This window comes from Heptranchias perlo, chromosome 18, assembly GCF_035084215.1.
Source record: "Heptranchias perlo isolate sHepPer1 chromosome 18, sHepPer1.hap1, whole genome shotgun sequence".
NCBI classification, from domain to species: domain Eukaryota; kingdom Metazoa; phylum Chordata; class Chondrichthyes; order Hexanchiformes; family Hexanchidae; genus Heptranchias; species Heptranchias perlo.
The window spans coordinates 20,330,315-20,350,739 of NC_090342.1; the positions used below are offsets into that span (position 1 = coordinate 20,330,315).

General features: G+C 41.1%; 1 protein-coding gene and 1 long non-coding RNA gene across 2 annotated transcripts in view; one reads left to right on the top strand and one right to left on the bottom strand.

Moving 5' to 3' along the window:
* Nucleotides 1-114: 114 nt before the first annotated feature.
* vhll (von Hippel-Lindau tumor suppressor like) lies at nt 115-6,509 on the bottom strand. Its single transcript, XM_068000056.1, has 3 exons — nt 6,188-6,509; nt 2,987-3,121; nt 115-1,621 (listed from the first exon to the last, which is right to left on the bottom strand). Exons 1-3 carry the CDS (start codon nt 6,372-6,374, stop codon nt 1,458-1,460), a joined length of 486 nt encoding a protein of 161 aa, XP_067856157.1. The 5' UTR covers nt 6,375-6,509; the 3' UTR covers nt 115-1,457.
* LOC137334964 (uncharacterized) overlaps nt 6,055-20,425 on the top strand; it is a 34,318-nt gene continuing 19,947 nt past the window's right edge. Inside the window, exon 1 of the long non-coding RNA XR_010966282.1 lies at nt 6,055-6,807. This is a non-coding gene — a long non-coding RNA (uncharacterized lncRNA). The remainder of the gene's footprint in view (nt 6,808-20,425) is intronic.

Here is a 20,425-nt window from a genome sequence, read left to right on the forward strand (position 1 = left end):
TGGTGCCAGTGGTGCAATGCAGCTGTTAGCATTAGTGTTGAAATGTAGACTTTACAAAATACAAAGCAGATAACATATATGGGAGATAATAAATCAAATTTACATTGAGCTCATTTAATGATAAATAACATTTTTGTAAAGACCCAAGAAACACACTCCATGATTGAAGGCCATTAATAGCATCCAAAATGATAAACACTTTAAAAAAACTGAGAGTGGCTTAAATTCTCAGACAAATGGTTGATAACCCAGGGAAAGACTAGTCATATCTGGAAAAAGAGAGACAAAAAAGTAAGACATTGACAAATATTTACAGTATGATACCTGCTTCCGATGAAGAACAGAGAATTGATTCAATCTGTGAGACAAGAACAATCAATAAATGTAGATTGCTTTGTTCAGCCACTGTTTCATGAATTGAGGATGGACAATTCCTTGTCGGAATAATATTTATCCCTAACACTGTGGGCTGATATTGCTCTCCCTAGTGTCCAGGGAATCTTCATTTCCCAGGTGTTATGGACAGAAAAAGGGAGTGGGGACTTCTTATATCAGGTCTCCACCTCCTTTACATTGTGATTTCTGGGATATGTAGGGCCTGGTGCCTAGAACAGACGCAGGGTAAGAGCAGACATAGAAATTAGGTGGGCATTCCTGGTCCTCTCACCTCATTTTGATATCACTGCACCAGAAGAGTGTCTCTTTTCAGGGGTGCTCGAAGAAGCTGGCAGTGGATCTTGTGCGTGAGACCCCCTCAGATCAGAAAGTCTGAGGAAGCCAGGCATGGCAAGTGAGGTCGCAAAGCATATGCTGCCGTTGTTGTGGCCTATAATTCTCAGGAGACTGATAATTCTTTTTTAGTAGATTAGAATTATTGGTTCTGCTTGTCAGCGTATTCATTTTTAAAATAAATGCATGTTGTCATCAATTAATAATCTGCTGGCAATACAGAGCCATAAAGAAAAGCACAGCATCATGATTATTCTGACATTTTTCACGGTTATTCAATTCCAGTGTGAACCATTGATAGTGGAAGAGGCAGGTTACTTTGGTTCTGGTTTGAAAAGTAAAGGCTATTTTGTGCAGCAAAAGACATTAGCTACTTTTATGCTCATATCAAAATATTAGACCTTTTATGGATCTTATAGGGACAGATTATACCATTTTCCTTTCCTCCACTAATAAATCCCACACTGTAAATTTGGAGCTTGGCATTTCTTTTCCCTAGGGTGTATGTGAGAAACCCTTTTCAGCAGCCCATTAAATTTTAAATCATTCTGCAAACTGTTTGAAATTTGGAACTCCAGCAAAAGGAAGTAACTCATAATTTCAGGTGGTACACTAACAAAGGAGTAACGGTGAGAATAAAGATAGCTTTACCCTAAAGATGGAGACGGCAGAATGAAATGTTGGCATCAGTGCGCCATTTCTATTAGGAACAATCAATTTTTAAATTATTAACTGTTTCTGTAGCGCAGGCTCAAATTTTCAATCTCCCTGAGCAGATGTGGATAATTCTTGAGGTCACCGTGCAATGACTTTGGTAGTTCCAACTTTGTGTAGTCTTCCAACTTTACTTGCTTACGAATACGTTGCAAACAGCAATCCTTCAGTGAATATACTGAAAAGAAAAAAAATCTGTTAAAACACACTAGGGTGAGGGGAATTGATTTAAAATGTTTTAAAGATTCAAGATTGTCAAGCTATTTATCATCAACCAAAGGTGCAAAATAAGGATTTGGGTGCTGAAAAAATTCTAGGGCTAACAACTAAGTTAACTAAAGCCAAATAACTGCTGTATTGCTGAAATAAAAACAGAAAATGCTGAAAATTCACAGTAAGCATCTGAAAGAAATAAATATGCTAATGTTTTCGGCCCAGGTTCAATCATAGTTTGCGATGACTTAACTCTCCATTATTTGGCTAAGGTGACCTGCCATATTTGGCCTCAATGTCCTGGACTAGATAGGGCATAAATCATTCTTTTTACAGTAATAAAGGTTTTGCTTCTGGCTATTTGTTGGTTGCTAGACTCCAGTAATTAGCAGAAAGGTTATTTTTTCAAATAAATTTATAGGTTGAGTGAAAGGAATCTTTTGCGATCTTTCTCTTGATAGGATTTTTCCACATCCCTGCCATTTATGCTGTTCTCCAGGGTTTCCACCAATCTTCTACCAAAGTTACGGTAGGAAATCGGGAGAACCTCCGTGGAAATCCTATCCCCAATTTAATAAGCTGAAATTTGCTGTGAGTGGCAAACAATTGGCACCAGCCGTTCATTAGACTTTCATTTGCCCATAGACTTTTTATGGGGTTTTGCATGACAAATTGCTGTCAACTGGACAGCCAAAGCAGGGCCAGACTGAGAATATTTTTCAGCCAGCAGTGGGGCTTGAGGAATTGGGTGAACCAGGAATATTTTAAAATTATTTTTTATTCTGATCCTGGAGCCTGGCCAGGAAAATTTTCAGTAATTGATTTTTTTTTAACCATTTACCTCCCCTCCTGAAGCAATTATTGGATAGTGATGAGGTGTTGAAATTTTGGCTGATTTTCCTCTTCCTAACCAAGGGTATTGACGCCATTGGAAGTACCTCTACTGCCACCCATCTGAGACCAGCTAATGCATTACAGGCTGGGATTTTATGATCTGCATGGTGAAATTACACTTGCTTTACTAACCGAATTATCAGGAAACAGTCCTGGGAGATTTTTAACATAACGGAGAAATATTTCAATGTAATCTCTAGAAAAAGTTCATTAATGAATTTCCCTTGAAGCTTATAATGGTTTGAAAAGCCCTATTTGCAAAGGAGAAGTTAGAGAATAACAAGGTTTTGGCTATCAACAAGATATCCAGACAATGCAGAAGCTTCAGTAGCTGAGAGTGGGGCTAAGATCTAATTACAGATTTATTGCCAGTGGCATTGTGATATGCGATAGCTGTGAGTTCAGCTAAGTCTGAACCTATGTGTGCTGTATTTACCTGGAACTGTGATGGAAACAGGAATGTAAACAGGATCATCTTCCTCATACTGTGCAGATGTTGGAAAATAAATTTCTTCCTTATTTATAAGCAATTCATCGCCAGTACTTGCATCTCGAAAAACCCAAGGATGTGCTGAAAAAATAAAATGAGCGTGGCATCAAATGATGAAATATTTTGTCCTCATCTGAAGCCTCACATGGCACCTGTTGTTATTTCCATATACATCCATAATAAGTACACAGTAATTTTGTTCCAGAAGTGATTCTGCACTGTTATCCAAGGCTCCTGGTGTTGTGCAATCCACCTCCTTTATATTGCAGCATAACAGAAAAACAGCTGCATGACTATTTGATTACTGCACTTTCTCTAATGACAGGGTAGGTCTGTACTGTACTGTAACTCAACTCAACTCCATCAAAAACGATCCTTGTTTTCAGCAGTTTTGTTACAGCATTCACTATCCTTCACAGGACCAGATCTCAAATTAGCGATTTTTATTTTTCAATTCAAATCAGCTGTAAAAGTGTTTATGCTTCCATTCAATACAGTAAAGACATTAAGAATGTTGGGCTGATTAATTCCCAACCGGGCAATGTTTTAATACTTGGCACAGTGAATCAAAACAGTAAAAAGTCATATTTTAAAGCAGAAAATGCTAAGTTACCAAGTTATAAGTAATATTAATTCAACTTCAATGGTTATCAGTGAACTTGTTTTCACACAATCATTTTGATGTATAATATCTTGATGTGGATTTTGTTACTGAGCAGTAATGTTATTGCTCAGGGCCTTAGCTGATATTCAGTTAACCAAGTAACCTTTTTTCTGCTCTGATTTGTAAGGAGGACTAAAGGCTTACAACTGCACAGAAAAGATTGAATGCAAATAACATTTATAATACAGATATGAATTATAAAAGCATCTTAATAAAATCTGCATAGGATCTTACAGTAAAATAATAAGAAATAAAAATCAAAAACTGTAGGTTGCCATTTTTGCCTCAGTAAAAATTTGATCTTCTCTATGTCCCGGTTACCACTACATTTTACAATGGGTTCAACTGGCCTTTGTTAGAGTTGGGTTCCAACATCAGCACAACGAAACCGCCTCTAATCCATTGTTGAATAACTAGCCTGGTTGGCATTCAGTACCTCACCCAAATGGCCATTCTTTATGTGTGTGCCTAGACAGTGATTGTCAATGAGCTATTTTCATGGAGGCATCACAGCCAAATTGAATCTTACTGTCACCAACATCCACATGCATGCACTTTCTAGCAAGTGTCACTTGACAACGATCAGGATTCGGAACTCTGGCCATTCCTTCCTCTTCCTCTCCCTAGCTTTGAGATGCTATCATTGTGCATTTACCAACTAAGCATCAATACAGACTAAAGATGGGAGGGAAGGGGGTAGTCTCTTTGGCCACTTTATTTATGTGCCATTTTTATTACAATGCCATTTCTGGAGGCAATGCTGTGACATAAACAAGAAAGCACTTGTTGGCGCAATTCTTCTCTGATCATCCTGGTCATACAGGCCACAGTCAGAAACTTTCAATTACTACTTTCGAACAGCAACATGCACAAACTTAAGCATCTCCTGTGACCTCAGTGTCAATGCCAATGCTCTGAATCCACCCTGTAATATAAAAGGAAAATTCAGAGCAATCGCAGCTTTACCACATTATATAATCATTTCCACTGGATTATAGGAATGGTATTGCATTATTTTACAGCATTCAAGTTCTTTCATCACACTTTCATATTCAGCCAATAGGGGCCAAGCCATGACCTTCTCCATTGCTGTTATCAAGACTGCTACATAGATTTCAGGGGGACATATACAGACTGGTGAAATTTAAAGCAGAGAAGTGTGAAGTGATACATTTTGGTAGGAAGAATGAGGAGAGGCAATATATAGTAAATGGTACAATTTTAAAGGGAGGGAAAGACCACAGAAACCTGGGGATGCACATACACAAATCTTTGAAGGTGGCAGGACAAGTTAAGAAGGCTGTTAGAAAAGCTTATGGAATCCTGGGCTTTATTAACAGAGGCATAGAGTACAAAAGCAAGGAAGTTATGCTAAACCTTCATAAAATACTGGCTAGGCTCCAGCTGGAGTATTGTGTTCAATTCTGGGCACCACACTTTAGGATGGATGTCAAGGCCTGAGAGAGGGTGCAAGAGAGATTTACTAGAATGGTGCCAGGGATGAGGGACTTCAGTTATGTGGAGAGACTGGAGAAGCTGGGGTTGTTCTCCTTAGAACAGAGAAGGTTAAGGGGAGATTTGTTAGAGGTGTTCAAAATCATGAACGGTTTTAATAGAGAAAATAACGAGAAACTATTTCCAGTGGCAAAAGGGTCGGTAATCAGAGAACACAGATTTAAGGTGATCGGCAAAAGAGCCAGAGGCGACATGAGGAAACATTTTTTACGCAGCAAGTTGTGACGATCTGATTCACTGTCTGAAAGGGTGGTGGAAGCAGATTCAATAGCAACTTTCAAAAGGGAATTGGATAAATACTTGAAGGGAAAAATTTACAGGGCTATGGGGAAAGAGCAAGAGAATGGGACCAATTGGATGCTCTTTCAAAGAGCCGGCACAGGCACGATGGGCTGAATGGCCTCCTCCTGTGCGGTGCCTACTATGATACTCTGATAGGATAAGGTGAAGTTCTGGAGAATGGAGCTGGTTCTGTCATTTAACATGTCAATTGGAGTATCTACTGTGCAGTGTTCAATCTAGCAATCCAAAGAAAATTTCATCCAATGAGGGTAGCTGGGTTTGAATGTCAGGTGAGGATTTAAATATTCCACTGTTAATACTGGACCAACGATGACATGAGCATTTTATCCATTACATTACTGGATTATTTCAAAAATACACTTTGAAAATCAGACTTTTCAAATCAGTTATTCAAAGTATTGAAATAAATAATTTTTAGCCCCAGATAAGTCTCATCTCTGCACATATATACTAAAATGTAATGCAAACCACGGCTGCGGTACCCCTTTAAATGAAGCAGTTTCAGGTCTACAGGAAGATGTATGGGGCTTATCCAATTTCCCGAGTACAGCTATAGAAACGTCGCTGAGCTTTAAAGAAGGAAGAGGGCCGTTAAATGTTTACCATTAGTGCAACTATATTTTAAGGCTATTTGCTTCCTGCACGGTTCCTGCCCAGCTACTTACTCCGATACGTGCGCATATCCAGGGTTCCTCCTGGACGAATGTCATCATAATTCTGAGGAAGTGCATTAAAATTGATCCACCAAGGCCTTGCGGTCCGCGGGGTCCGATTAACAAATTTAACAAAAGTAGCTTCATCTGAATTCAGGGACCTAAGGATATCCACCGGCTGCTTATCTGTATGTGCCATGACATCTGAGTGTTTAAACCACCCCCATTGATCACTTTCACTTTGATTTTGAACCAAGTGCAACCAACCAGGAAGTATCCCGCTCAAAGGCAAAAGCCAATTATCCCTAGAGGAGACAGCACCGTTCTTAAGATACAGCGCAGTAACAGCGGTAAGACCCAGGGGGGAGTGGCGTGTGTAAGTGGGCTAAGTGGGAACAGAGCCAGGGAAAGTCTGAATTTAAAGAAAACACGGGTGTGTAAAAAAAATAAACTTGGGTTAAAATTAACAGCAGCAAAGACCAAAGAGTTATGTAACCAACAGTGCGTGCTCGAACCAAGTGGCCCGAGGATCGATAGAAATTGGTCCTCATCTGAAAAATTGGGGCGAGCTACGGGCGTCAGCGGCGCCTACACGGACAGCTCGCCCTGCTGGGAAAAACAACAGCCCTCAGGTAAGGTCAGGATTGTGGATTTGAGGGGAGCACTCCTCCTGGCTTCACAGAAAAGTTTTTTTTTAAATAAATTAAAACTTACCTTTAGTTGATGGCACTTGGACAAATATGAATTGATTAGAAAGAGCCAGCATGGATTTATATAGGGTAAGTCATGTCCAACTAAACTAGTTGAATTTTTTGAGGAGGTTACTAATGTGCTAGATAAGGGAGCGTCTATGGATGTTATTTATATGGACTTGGACTAATGGAAGACATTGGATAAGGTTCCGCACAGGAGACTGTTAGCAAAAATGAAAGCGCGTGGAATTGTAGGCAACCTATTGGCATGGGTAGAGAATTGGTTAGGAGGTAGGAGACAGAGAGTAGAGATAATGGGCATGTACTCCAATTGACAGGATGTGATTATTGGTATCCCCCGGGGATCGGTACTGGGGCCTCAGCTTTTCACTGTATTTAGCAATGACTTAGATGAAGGAATAGAGAGCCTATATCCAAGTTTGCTGACGACACTAAGTTAGGTGGCACAGTAAATAGAGTAGATGGGAGCAGAAAATTGCAAAAGGACATTGATAGATTAAATGAGTGGGCAGAACTCTGTCAGATGGAATTCGATGCAGGGAAGTGTGAGATCATCCACTTTGGACCTAAGAAAGAAAGCCAGATAAGAGTATTTTCTAAATGGTGAGAAACTAGGGACTGTGGAGGAGCTGAGAGATTTAGGGATCCACTTACTGAAATCACTAAAAGCTAGTGGATGGGTACAAAAAATAATTGAAAAGGCTAATGGAATGTTAGCCTTTACCTCAAGGGGGCTGGAATACAAAGGTGTGAAAATCATGTTACAGTTGTATAAGACGCTGGTTAGACCACATCTGAAAAACTGCATTCAGTTTGGGCATCACACCTCAGGAAGGATATATTGGCCTTGGAGGGGGTGCAATGCAGATTCACCAGAATGATACTGGGGCTAAAAGGTTTAAATTATAAGGACAAGTTGCATAGACTAGCCTAGTATTCCCTTGAGTATAGAAGACTAAGGGGTGATCTAATTTAGGATGCTTAAGATGATTAAAGGATTTGATAGGGTAGATAGAGAGAAACTATTTCTTCTCGGTCAACTCCGTCCCTCAGTACCATTCCTGGAATCAATTCAATATGTATAGAATTGCTGGTCCTGACAGGCTGGCAGGTCAGACCCTATTGGAAAGTGAAAGAGATTGTGTTTTTCGTGCTAATTGAGACTGGATGCACAAGCCCCTCTCTTAATGTGTGAAGGAGTTAATGTGGTTTGTGTAATGGATGCCAGAGAGTGTTCGAATAACTAAAACTCATGTAAATGTCTGAGAATTTATAATTGTCCAAGAACTTGCTGGATTTTTTTGTACATCTCTTGATATTTTCCATTGGGCTACATTTATGCAGATTATGTCCCATCACTGGGAGGATTCATGTGGTTAGTGTGAAAGATCAGTGGATGGGGAAGAAAGTTCACCTTCATGGATTGTGCCAAGTTTTATAGTGTAGGAAATGGCAGTGACGGGCATCCTGAACCCTGTTAAAAATTACATAAAAAGCAGATAACTATATTTATCTTTACCTCCTCTTGACATGGTCATGCAGATAGTGTATTGCAGCAAAAGATTTGACTTCAAGTTATGAATAATTATTTGTAGCTCCACATGTCAGCCAATGTTTCTTGTAAGATCACATTTTAAACAACTATCTCCTCTGAATTCAAATTTGACACTTTCATTTGCTTTTGTCTGTTTACCTTTCTCTCTTTTTCCCTTTCCTTCTCTATTTTATCCGATTAGTTTAAATTAGAATCTCCAAATTTTGCTGCTTTTATCATTTTTTTAGAAATTTTCACCAGGAATTTCCTCGGGAGTTCTCCTGATTGACGGGCACAACTTTGGTGGAAGATTGACGGAAACTCCTTTGAGATTTATCTGGGGTTTCCACCAATCTTGCTGTATTATCGGAGTACCTCATTCCATCACTAATGACAGGGCTGTGTCTCATCTTCTTCATGTGGCCTCCTTCTGTGCTTTAAGATTGTATGATCCTAACTAGTGGAGCAAAGGTGGAGAGTGCCAGCATGGGAAGTGAACAGTAAGGAGTGAACTGGTGAGTGAGGGGGGAGGAATAGGATGCCTTTGCTATAAAAGTGATGGAATGTTGGGTGTACCTGCAGTTTAAGTCATGGCAATTCCGTGCACAACTCCACGATCAATGTAACCACAGGCCTATATTCAAGGCTGTTTTTGAGTTTGTTTTTGAAGCCATTGAGCAGATTTTGCTGGTTTTCTGGGTTGATGCTTATGTTGACTGGAAAGTGCCCAATGTAGTCATTCGATAGCCAAAATTTAAAAGTATCCAAACCTCAGCACTGACATCCCTCACTTTACTGGGAACAAAAACTAGAGGGGGACATATAGCTCCTTGATTAACAAATGAATTTTGTACGTTTTCAGCTAAAGTTAGGAGAAATAAAATCCATGGAATGACAGGATAAAAATATGCTTATCTGACTGCTCGAGATAGAGAGTAGGGAATGAAGAAAAGAGACAGTTAATCATGTTATTAGGAATGGTTTAAAAAGCTACTGCAGGCACTTTCTGTTTTCCAGAATGTTGCTTTTGAGTTAAGTTTTGGCTTCCCACAATTTATTTGTGGTTAGTTTAGTCGTCTTCATGCCAGTTCTAAAGTTGTTTTATCCGTTGGCCTCCTACTGAATTAAATCCTATTTCCTTTGGCTATTATCATAGTAGAGCTGAGAATTTACAAATGTCAAAGAACTTGTGTTTTTTTTTTGCACGTCTCTTGCTATTTTCCATTGGCCTACATTTATGTGGATTATATCCCATCTCTAAATTCTGTTTCCTCTGAAGCACACTACTTGTACCATAGCACCACCTGCAGGCTGATGATGTCTGTACTGTGGCTTTATCAGTATTTGAGCTGTTAGTCGATTTCACCTATTTTCTCTCCTCTCTTGATAGTGACTCATTCTTGGATATGTTTCCACAATTTTTTCCAGCTCTTCATTATCTCACCAAAGTAATCATTATTCACATGCAAGTTTTTTTCTTTCTTGTGTGCCTGTGGACTGTGAATATCCACTGGACAATGAGGGACATTGTATTTATAGTGAGAGGAGGACTACATGTCAAAGGTGATGTAATACTGTATTATAGCACTGTACAAGCTACCTCGATGGCTCAGTGAACTTATTCGTTGAATAGCTGAGGAATACAGCCTATGATGGTCCTTGGTCTTTGCCAAGTTAGGCCATCTTAGCTGAGATGGTATATAGTTGCTACAATTTGCATCATCTCTTAGGTTGTGGGGGTTTGGGGAATTGGCTAAGGTTCACACTTTTGATCAATTCCCATATCATTACCAATGCACAACTACACACACCAGATGAGTGGACAGGCATCTTGACAGCAATTTTATATATGGTTGAATAGCTTGCCAATTTTCACCGTCAGGGCTGATAAATGAATAATGGCCAACTGGGCGATGTATTGCAGCACAACTAATCCATGAAACTACCCCAACAATGCAGTGAACGCCTTCGGGAGGGTAGGGGAGCAAATTGACAAGAAAGTAAAATAGAGCTGTACAGTATATTACAGCCCTGGGTGGATTAGTGGAAAATCATGTAGTTGTTTCTAATATCAGAGCAAATTTGTAAAAAATGATATGGTCCTTACTAATGCAGCAACATAGAAATATTGAGCAGGATCTAAGCAATGCAGTTGATGTGACTAGGTTAGTGCTTTAATAATTTGTACCTGTAGATGGTGCTGTTTTAGCTATACATTGTGAGTATATACACCTCGCTATGGCCATCCCCACACCTCCACTACTCGCCTTTAAACAGTCACCCAACCTCAAACAGACCATCGTTCGCAGCAAATTACCTAGCTTTCAAGAGAACAGCGTCCACGACACCACACAACCCTGCCACGGTAACCTCTGCAAGACATGCCAGATCATCGACACAGATACCACCATCACACGAGAGGACACCACCCACCAGGTGCATGGTTCATACTCCTGTGACTCGGCCAACGTTGTCTACCTCATACGTTGCAGGAAAGGATGCCCCAGAGCATGGTACATTGGCGAGACCATGCAGACGCTGCGACAACGGATGAATGGACACCGCGCAACAATCGCCAAACAGGAGGGTTCCCTCCCAGTCGGGGAACACTTCAGCAGTCATGGACATTCATCCACCGACCTTCGGGTAAGCGTACTCCAAGGCGGCCTTCGAGACACACGACAACGCAAAATCGTCGAGCAGAAATTGATAGCCAAGTTCCGCACCCATGAGGACGGCCTCAACCGGGATCTTGGGTTCATGTCACGCTACACGTTACCCCACCAGCGAACAAATGTTATCTGTTTTTAATATAACGGGTCAGTTGCTGTCTTTTCTATGTTTCTACCTCTCTATCTCTGTTTTTTTTTGTTTGTTGTTTTTTTGGTGATTTGTATATTCTGAGACCTTGCAGGTAACACCTGTCTGTCTGCACACTGATTGCCTTGGCAACGGGCAGTTGAAAAAACTGTCTGTAATCACCAAGCATTGTTCTGTGAATTATAAATGCGATTTCATTTCGAGGATTTCATTTCGTTCACCTGAGGAAGGAGGAAGCCTCCGAAAGCTTGTGAATTTAAAATAAAATTGCTGGACTATAACTTGGTGTTGTAAAATTGTTTACAATTGTGAGTATAGATCACACAGTTAACAGCATCAGCCATAGCCCTGCAGTAAAAGACTATGGGCCAGAACTTGCTGGCAAAACAACGGCGCTCCCCATTATTAGTGCGCAAATAATCCAGCAATTTGTGGCAAGGAAGAGATACCCACAAATTCTGAATTGCCACAAATTGCTGGATGATTTATACAATACTGACAGCGAGCGCCATTAAACTCACCATTATTTTGCCAGCAAGTTCTGGCCCATTGTCTTTTGCTGCAGTGTGTGCCTGTGTATGAAGGAGTGAATGATTGAGTAAGTAAGGAGATAAATAATGAAATACAAAGGCTGTTACTGTCTTGAGCTAAGGGGAGGCCTCTTACATCACCATTCTCATTGCCTCCACAATCAGAATCTCAAAAGAGTGCTCTCCTCACAGGGATTCAAGGGTCATAGGTTAAACGACCCCATTCCATTCTGCACACATTGCTGATTGCTATCTGAAAGAGGAATCTGAGAGAAGATTTGTGTCACTAAAATGTCCAGCCCAGCAACAACCTTATGTGAGTCTGTGGATGTGCAGTATGCAAGTACCTTGTGTTGGTAGTGCTTTTCAAAGCAAATGCATTGTCGTGGCAGTAATATGCAGTGCCTTAGCAAAACATAGGCATGCCTGTGCCCTTGGAAAGTATATGAACAATTACCAGAGTGTTGTGTGTTCTCCATCCTTAAGGCTGTCCTAAACTTAAACTGCAGTGCTGGTAAGATGCCTAATGCAATATTATAAAACTAAGGAAAATATAAGCTTGGGGAGAGGAAAGTGGGAACAAAGCTTACCTGGTTTTATTGGATGATTGTTAATTTCTTGAAGCCAGAGCATTTCTTTCTCACCTGCTCCCACATTCAGTGCATAGATGGGACAACATTGGCCCTTTGAGCGACTTCTACCCAGGCTGTTCTGGCACTGCTCTTCATTGGAGGGTGCCATTAAGCTCCAAAAAAGTCCACCATAGTTTTTGCAACTTCCTCAGGCAGCATCTTCAAAGCTGTTTAAAATCCATTTTTCCCCCTTTGCAGGAGCAGGGCCATTTTAAGGGCAGGCAACAGCCCTTTAAAAGTTGTTGGAACTAGATAGCATGCCCCTTCATCCTGGTGCACTCCTGGCACATTATGCACTGTGCACCAGAAATACACCAATTTCATGCAAATGAGCTGACCTTGCATTCTAGCGTGAGAACAGCTCTCCCTGCTACAGGCAGGTGCAGCACCCATAAGAGCAACCACTATCCCAGGACCACATTACTGACCCCCATAGTTAAAACTTGTGGCACATTTTCAGTATACAATTTCTTTTTTGGCCTCTTAAGCTTTAAGAGGTTGGCCACCCTTACCATAGTGACTGGCAAATGTACAACACAAACTGAATGGCAGAAAGCTGTCATAAGTTCCATGATGTTAATAGAAGACAGCAGCTTAGAAATTTGATGGTGCCACACTTTTTCTGGCGCAAAACAGGTACCTAAGCATCCAACATGGCGGATGAGGCATTATCACATGCTGGGAATGCACCACCCGCCATATTGGTGAAGGCTGAAAAAGAGGCGTCCAGGGTTTCTCTCTGTTTCAACTCATCAGAAGGCTTCTTTCAACAAACTATGAGCAGTTTGTTCAGTTGTGGACTTTTATAATCTCTTAAGGATATCGGTCAAACCTTGTTCAATCCTGATCAGACCCGTTCCACATGGCAGTCCTGCTAGCAATTTGACCGTCTATGTCTATACTTATCTGTTTTATAACCAGGTCATGATCCAGCTCATTTTTAAAAGGGTTAATTGACATGAGGAGTTTATTCCACATATTTGCTATGTGGGAAAACAAAATCCTCTAATCTCTGACTCATTTAAGACAGGCCAATTTTATAATCATATTCTGTGATCACAGTTCAAGATAAAATAAGATAAAGAAAAATAACCTACTTACATCCAGATTATCCATTCCTTTCAACGTTTTTAAGGCCTGGATCATGTCCTGTCTCAATCTTACTTAATCCTATGAAAACAACTCCAATTATGTCAGCCTATCCTCATAAAACTTTTTTGAGTTCTGGAATAATTTTTTTTCTCTGTTCTTTGAACTTTTTCCAGTGCAGCAATTTTGTTTTTAAGATAATGGAGTAGAAATCTGATGACATCTCAGCCTTTTTTCAGGTGAAAAACAGGTGCGTAAGCATCCAATATGGCAGGTGGGACACGCTCGCTCTTAACTCACCAATAGTGCACTGTCCGGCATATTGGATTGGGCTGCTCAGTAGACATCCAGGGCACATGCCAAAACTATTCAAGTCACTGATTAAAATATTTAAATAAGGGTCCTATGCTTGTTGTAGGACCCTTTTGTGATATTGGGCTGCCCCAACACCTGATGCACCATGTGATAAACCCGCCCAGCAACTCGTGGCACTAACAGGTAGGAAGGACCCTTCAGTAGCATTATTTAAAGGGCTTATCCACTACATCCTCTCTATTCAAAAAATGCCAGACTGGTGACGGGGAGCACACAAAGCAATGTGGGTACAGTCTATGGCACTTTCCACCCTGGGGAAGCCTGCAATGCGGACGAAGCCCAGTGCTCTCTTGTCCTGCTCCGTCCATGGCGAAGGAGATTTAGCTGTTCCTTTCGGTGTAGAGAGCCTCGATGACCTCCCAGATACAGTGATGGACTGCAAACTCTGAGATGACCTTCTCCTGCAAGAAAGAAGGGACACAGTTAGTGACCGTATTGTGAGGTGTTTAGAGAATGTGTCTGTCTTGGTGGAATAGTTACTATGCAGTGTGTAAGATGTGAGGTGTAAAGAAGTGAGGGTTGCAATGATGGTGAGTGTGTGAGTATCAGGAGAAAGAGATGGATTGAAGCACAGTGCAGTGATTGTAGGAGAGTGAAGGGAAATGAGGGAGGGAAGTGTTGTGAGTAGTGAGGGTGGAGATATGAGCAGAGAGTAAGAGAGTAGTATTCTTACCTTGACAACTCAGGTGAGGTCATTAAACTTTTTGCAGCATAGCTGTCATGTCATGGGAGCTAAGCTCCTGACATGGACCTCCTTTGCGACCTCTTTCCACTGGTGGTGAAGGTGTCACCTCGAGGGTTTTCTGGCCCCTGGGGGGGGGAACAGGATCTCCCTCCTCTTGCCCACCTCCTGTACCAAGGCCTCCAACACTGCATTGAAGAACCTTGGTGCTCTGTCTGGACCTCTTGCAGCCATTTTTCACGGTACAAAGTTTCCCTGCTCTCTGCAGCCAAAGTGCACCTCCTCTTTAAGAGGTGTTGGCTGCCTTTTAAGTGGCATCAGTGACGCCTGATTTCCAGTCCCCCCCAAACAGGCGTGCAGCCAAAGAATAGCGCGGGTAGTGCTGGCTGCACATCTGCCTCATTATAATGAGTTGGCAGCACCAGTTTAATGTGGTCCCTGCGACCACCTGAACAGGCGTATGCAACATGTGCCCCGCCCACTGCGAATCTGTTTTCGGGTGCAATCAAATTTCTAGGCTAATGCGTCTAAAATTGCATTTAATAGTCCTTGTATGGTCTTAGTATTAGCTTGGAATAAAATGCACTTAATATGCATCCTTGGACATGATCAGCTTGGACACGGAATTGAGTGATACTTTAATATATAGTATTCACTCACATTATTTTCCTTTCAACATTTACCACTGGAAAAATTTCCTTTGGATGGTTCAACTGGCAAGTATGTGGACTGGTCTGTTCAAGCTAAAGTTATTTTGTTTCCTCTAAACTAGCACCACTTATTTTATATACATGCTTTTTGTACTAATGTGCATTATCTTATCACCATCCACTTTAATTCCATCTGACATTCTGGCTCACTGGCTTAATTTTCCAAATCCCTTTGAGTGCTATCGCCTCCCCCACAGATATCAGCCGGCCACGTTGCTTGGCGACATCAGCAAATCGTATAATGTTAGAACTACTCTCCCTTAAATTGTTTATGAACAGTGTGGACAGCAGGGAACTCAAAACAAACATGACTGGGCATAAATTATCAAACTAATTTTCACTTTTTTTCTTCCCACTTCTATCCTAATTTCTCCCATTCTCATTTGAGGCCACTGACTCAAGCTGGGATATGATTCCATAGCTGCAGACAGCCCTACAGTAACTTCCCCAACAGGCTGTTCTCTGTGTTTGAGCCCATGAAATCAGTATCAGCAGAATACTTGACCATCATCCTGCCATTACCCAACATTGCACATCTACTTTTCGAGCAGTGAGTCAGTAGATAGCAAGCAAAAGCGAGATCTGGAACCCTGATTGATTTCTCTCCCTCTTTCTCCTAAGTTTACTGAGGACAGTTGTAATAGCCCCACTGCTGCACTGCCTGAGGTCAGCTCACTCAGCACAAACCAGGGATTAAACCTGGAACCAACCATATAGAATATGTGGCTCAGTACCATAGAATTGGACTAGGTTGGCATGGACTGAAGATGGAAGCACAGTAGGGATATATGAGAAGAGCAACACAGCACAGACTGTCTACACATAGTCTCACTAATGTCTGATGGGTGTTTTCTCCAGACTGCTAACACACAGTTACATTGGTGCATGGTGGAAGTTTCTCTACAGGTGTCAGCTTGGCTTAATTGGTAGCACACTTGCTTCTGAGTCATGGGTTCAAACTCGTGAATTCCTGGCTCCAGGTCATTGACTAGATTTCTTTCTGTTTTTGTGCCTGTAACAAAGTGTGAAATTTGATGTGTGATGTCTGGTTAGTGACATTTGGTGTTTGATGTGTTGGATGCACACTAGATGCAAGAGAGAGAGAGAAGGATTTATTCAGTTTACAATTTATACATCCCTGGAATTCAGTTCTGTGAATAAACTTATGAAACAAATGAACAGAAAATCCCATAGAATTTGCTGACCTTCATCCCCCATTTGCTTTCTTTCTCTCTTCAGGCTCAGCATCTCACTGGAGCAATGGTAACTACCCTTTTTAAAATATTCTATTGCTTCCATGTATACATTTGACTGTATTTTTCTCCACTTCTATTTCCTAGCCTTTCACACAAGCGCTGTCTCCACTTCTCATTCTTTTAGTACTCTATTTACATCTCCAATCACATTGAGACAAAATTTCCTTGAATTTGAAAAATTGATATTCATTACACATAGTAAAGATGATAGGGCCAAATTTCCTCTGACCAATGCCCCATGTGCATCAGGTTCTGGGGCATTAGGGTAGAGGAAGATTCCACCTGTTACAGGCTTGGGCATTTTAATAAAATATAAATGGCATGGGAGTGACAACATAATGACTCCTGTATCAATTTCCTGAGATTCTGCCAATCGGACAGCTGAGATGTGGATAACTCAGAGAAAGTGAGCTTTAGAGGACACCACAAATCCCCTCAGATCAGAAGTTTTAAAAAAATTAATTCCTGAGATATGAGCATCGCCAGCAAGGCCAGCATTTATTGCCCATCCCTAGTTGCCCTTGAGAAGGTGATGGTGAGCCACCTTCTTGAACCATTATTTCCCTCCCCTGATCTGAGACACTCGCCCATTCGCAGGTGATATTCCTGCCTAGGTCAAGACCAACTGATGCAAATTGCCTGAATTAGGAAATTCACCTGGATTCGGGTACATTTCATCGGGCAGATTTCAAGGGGGAAGAGGGAAATTGGAACAATTTTGTCTAATTTATTGATATTTATGACCAAATCTTGAGGTATCAAGCAGATATGATATGTTGGCCCAGAATTTCCATGGACAGTGATCTCACCAGTTGGGATTGCACCCACGAGTGCCCTCCAACACTAAACTGTGCCGGAGCTTGTGGGGTCAGTCAGAGGGCACCACTTGAGGCACCTCTTTGGTGCCTATCTGCCCTATGCCATTGAAAATTTGGCCAGATTGGGGATGGGTTGCTAGGCCCCCTGAACCCAGCACTCCTCCAATTGGTCCCTAAGCAAGGGAGCTGATCCAGGATCATTTTTAATTTTTTTTTTCCTTTGTGAGGTTCTAGGCAACTTGTCAGGCCTGGATTCCACAGGTGGGGGCTTACATGGAATCATATACTTAAGTGGAATTTATGCCCTTTAGATACTGACCCACCAGTTGTTAGTGAGTAAGTAACTAGAGAGCATAAATTTAAAATCATCATCAAAAGAACAAAGGGAGAAGTTAGGAAAACTTGTTTAATTCAATAACTGTGGTGGATGCAGAATCCATTATAGCTTTTAAAGGAGAAATGGATAAATATTTGAAAAAGAAAAAAACGGGTATGGGAAAAAGGGATTAAGTGGATAGGTCTTTGAGTGCAGGCATAGGTGCGACAGGCCGAGTGGCCTCCTATGCTGTAAAATTCAATGATTCCACGGAATGATAATGCTCAACAAACTTAAAATATCATTTTTATTTCTCAAAAGGCTTTAGAGCATTCATTTTCCTGCACTTTTACTTTTCCCACAATCTGATATTGTTTATATCATTTAAAATATTTTTACTTTCTGGTACAACAATTGTAAATCAGGGCATGCTCAGAAAGATTGCTTGCAGATGAATTCAACTTGACCTCAGGACAAATGCAGGAGTATGTTATCACGTATGAGGGCATCCGAGGTGAAAGACAGCATTTGCAATCCTCAGATAATGGCCAACAGTGGAATTAAATAACTTTATGTCTCCTTTATGTAAGGAAGTACACAATGATTCTATTACCACAAAAGCAGAATATTGAAAATTCTTGAAATCCTCCATAGCTTCCATGATTTTACTACGTTTTACACGGAGAATGTGACCCATTAACAGAACTCGCCGACTTTACTTGAAAGCCAACAGCTAGTCACTGTGCTGTAAAAATGATTGCACAGGCATGAGGCTGGCTGACAGAAGCATGTTAATCAAAGCAACATAAGTCTGCCTTTTGGTCCTGTAGATACTGTCCAGTCAAACAGAACAACATATCCTTCTAATACTAAATTGCAGCAACACTAAATGACTACAGCATAATTTCAGTACCAAATGATGTGATAGAAAGAATTGATGTGATTGGTTGCCTTTAAAAGATATGCTTTCATTCAGAGAATTCATTTTGATCCAGCAGGGGGCGTACCCGTCCTCTATTCTATGTTGAGAAATCCAAGACCAAGAAATTGGATTGTGTCCGAATCTTGGTGCATGTTTCAGGCGCGCACCCTGGATGGCTACAAAGGAGCCTTTACCAATATGGCAGGCAGTGCACTTCTGGCTGGGAATGAGCGCGCACATGCCACTCACCACATTAAACCCTTAAGTACCCATTTTATGCCTGTAAAACGGATGTAGCAACATTGGATTTCTAGGCCCAAGATTCTACAATCATTTAGACTGCATTTACATTACAACTGTAGCATCAGTGCAAAGCGTGTGAAGTGTAAATAAGGAGTCAGATCAGGCACTGGCTGCAGAGTTAGACTACAACATCTTCACATCAGTGTGAAACAAAACATTTTTGCACTGACACTGCAGTTGTGGTGTAAACGTAGCCTTGGAAAATCACTTGTCTATGAAAAATCTTTTTATGTTTTGCAACTTCTCTGGTATGTACATTTGTGAAGAAGTATGGGGATCCAACTTTACACAAAAGAGCATGTACTTCACTCAACAGTCCATTCTTTATGGCTTTAGAGTCAATTTTCCAAATTATCAAACCTGGCAGAATGCTTCACCCGCCCAGAGCACATATTGGAAATTTGGGAGCACACCACCCATGGGTTTCCAACGATTATTTTAAATGGTCAGAACATTGTGGACAGTGCACACCAGAATGTCTGATAGATGCTTTCAGCAGGTGAGGCTTCCTGCCAGAGTCAAAATTGGCAAATGACTCTGTAAGTGTCAGCAATCTATCTGATAATGAACGACTCCATAGATTAGATCAAAACTGTTTTCATCTGATGTGAACGCACTTTTCAACAGTGGTCACTGGATAGCTTAAATAGCAGAAAACCTGCTGATTCTTTACCCCTTCACTTGTCCAGGGAACGGAGGAAATTCTACTGCCCCAGTTGCTACCTTGACTGAGATCAGCTATTTTAGCACAATCTAGGGTTAAACCTAGGTTTTTCCGGGTCTATATTGCTTTGTGCTAAACTGAGCAGTGCCTTTACCCACTAGGCCTTTGAGGGTACCAGCTGAACATCTTTAACACTAAAGGGTAGAAATTATCTAATGTGCACTCTTGGGATGGTAATACAACACCATGAGTCAGCCGTCTGTCATAGTGTGCATGGCCATCCCAACGAGATCTTCCAACTTGGCCCCAACTAATTTTGCATGCCCATCTTCTGCCCGCACAATGACTTGCACCTGAGAACTCACACATAAGAAGATGGGATTTTGGATCATTGCTGCAACAATTTAAAGGGCTGCAGCAGCAAAGTTTCAAATAGTTTCTGCTCCTCCACCCCACACTGTACCCACTGATAAAACTATGGATTTGGGTGTAAAAACTGAATTGCGCCTGCAGGCACACAGTTTAAGACAGAATGTACAAACAAGGAAAGTGAGTGCAGTTTTACCCACCCTAAAAAGTGACAAATCATGAGGGTTGTGAATGCAGTGAACAAGGCATTTTACATTGCAATAATGCTGAGTGATTAGCATCTTTCAATTACTGTAGCCAATTAGAAGGTCTAGCCACAGCCCTTGCTGTGCATCAGTAACTACATAAAATGTTAATGCCCTTTTTTAGGTACGGTTTTAATCAGTTTCTCTTTAAAAACATAAAATGTATGGAATGAGAAAAGTACATTTAGCTGATCAAGCGCACTTTCTGACAAGCCATATGCAATTTGCAATGCCACGGATTATTCTTCCTCTCTTATTTAATCTCTTTAGGA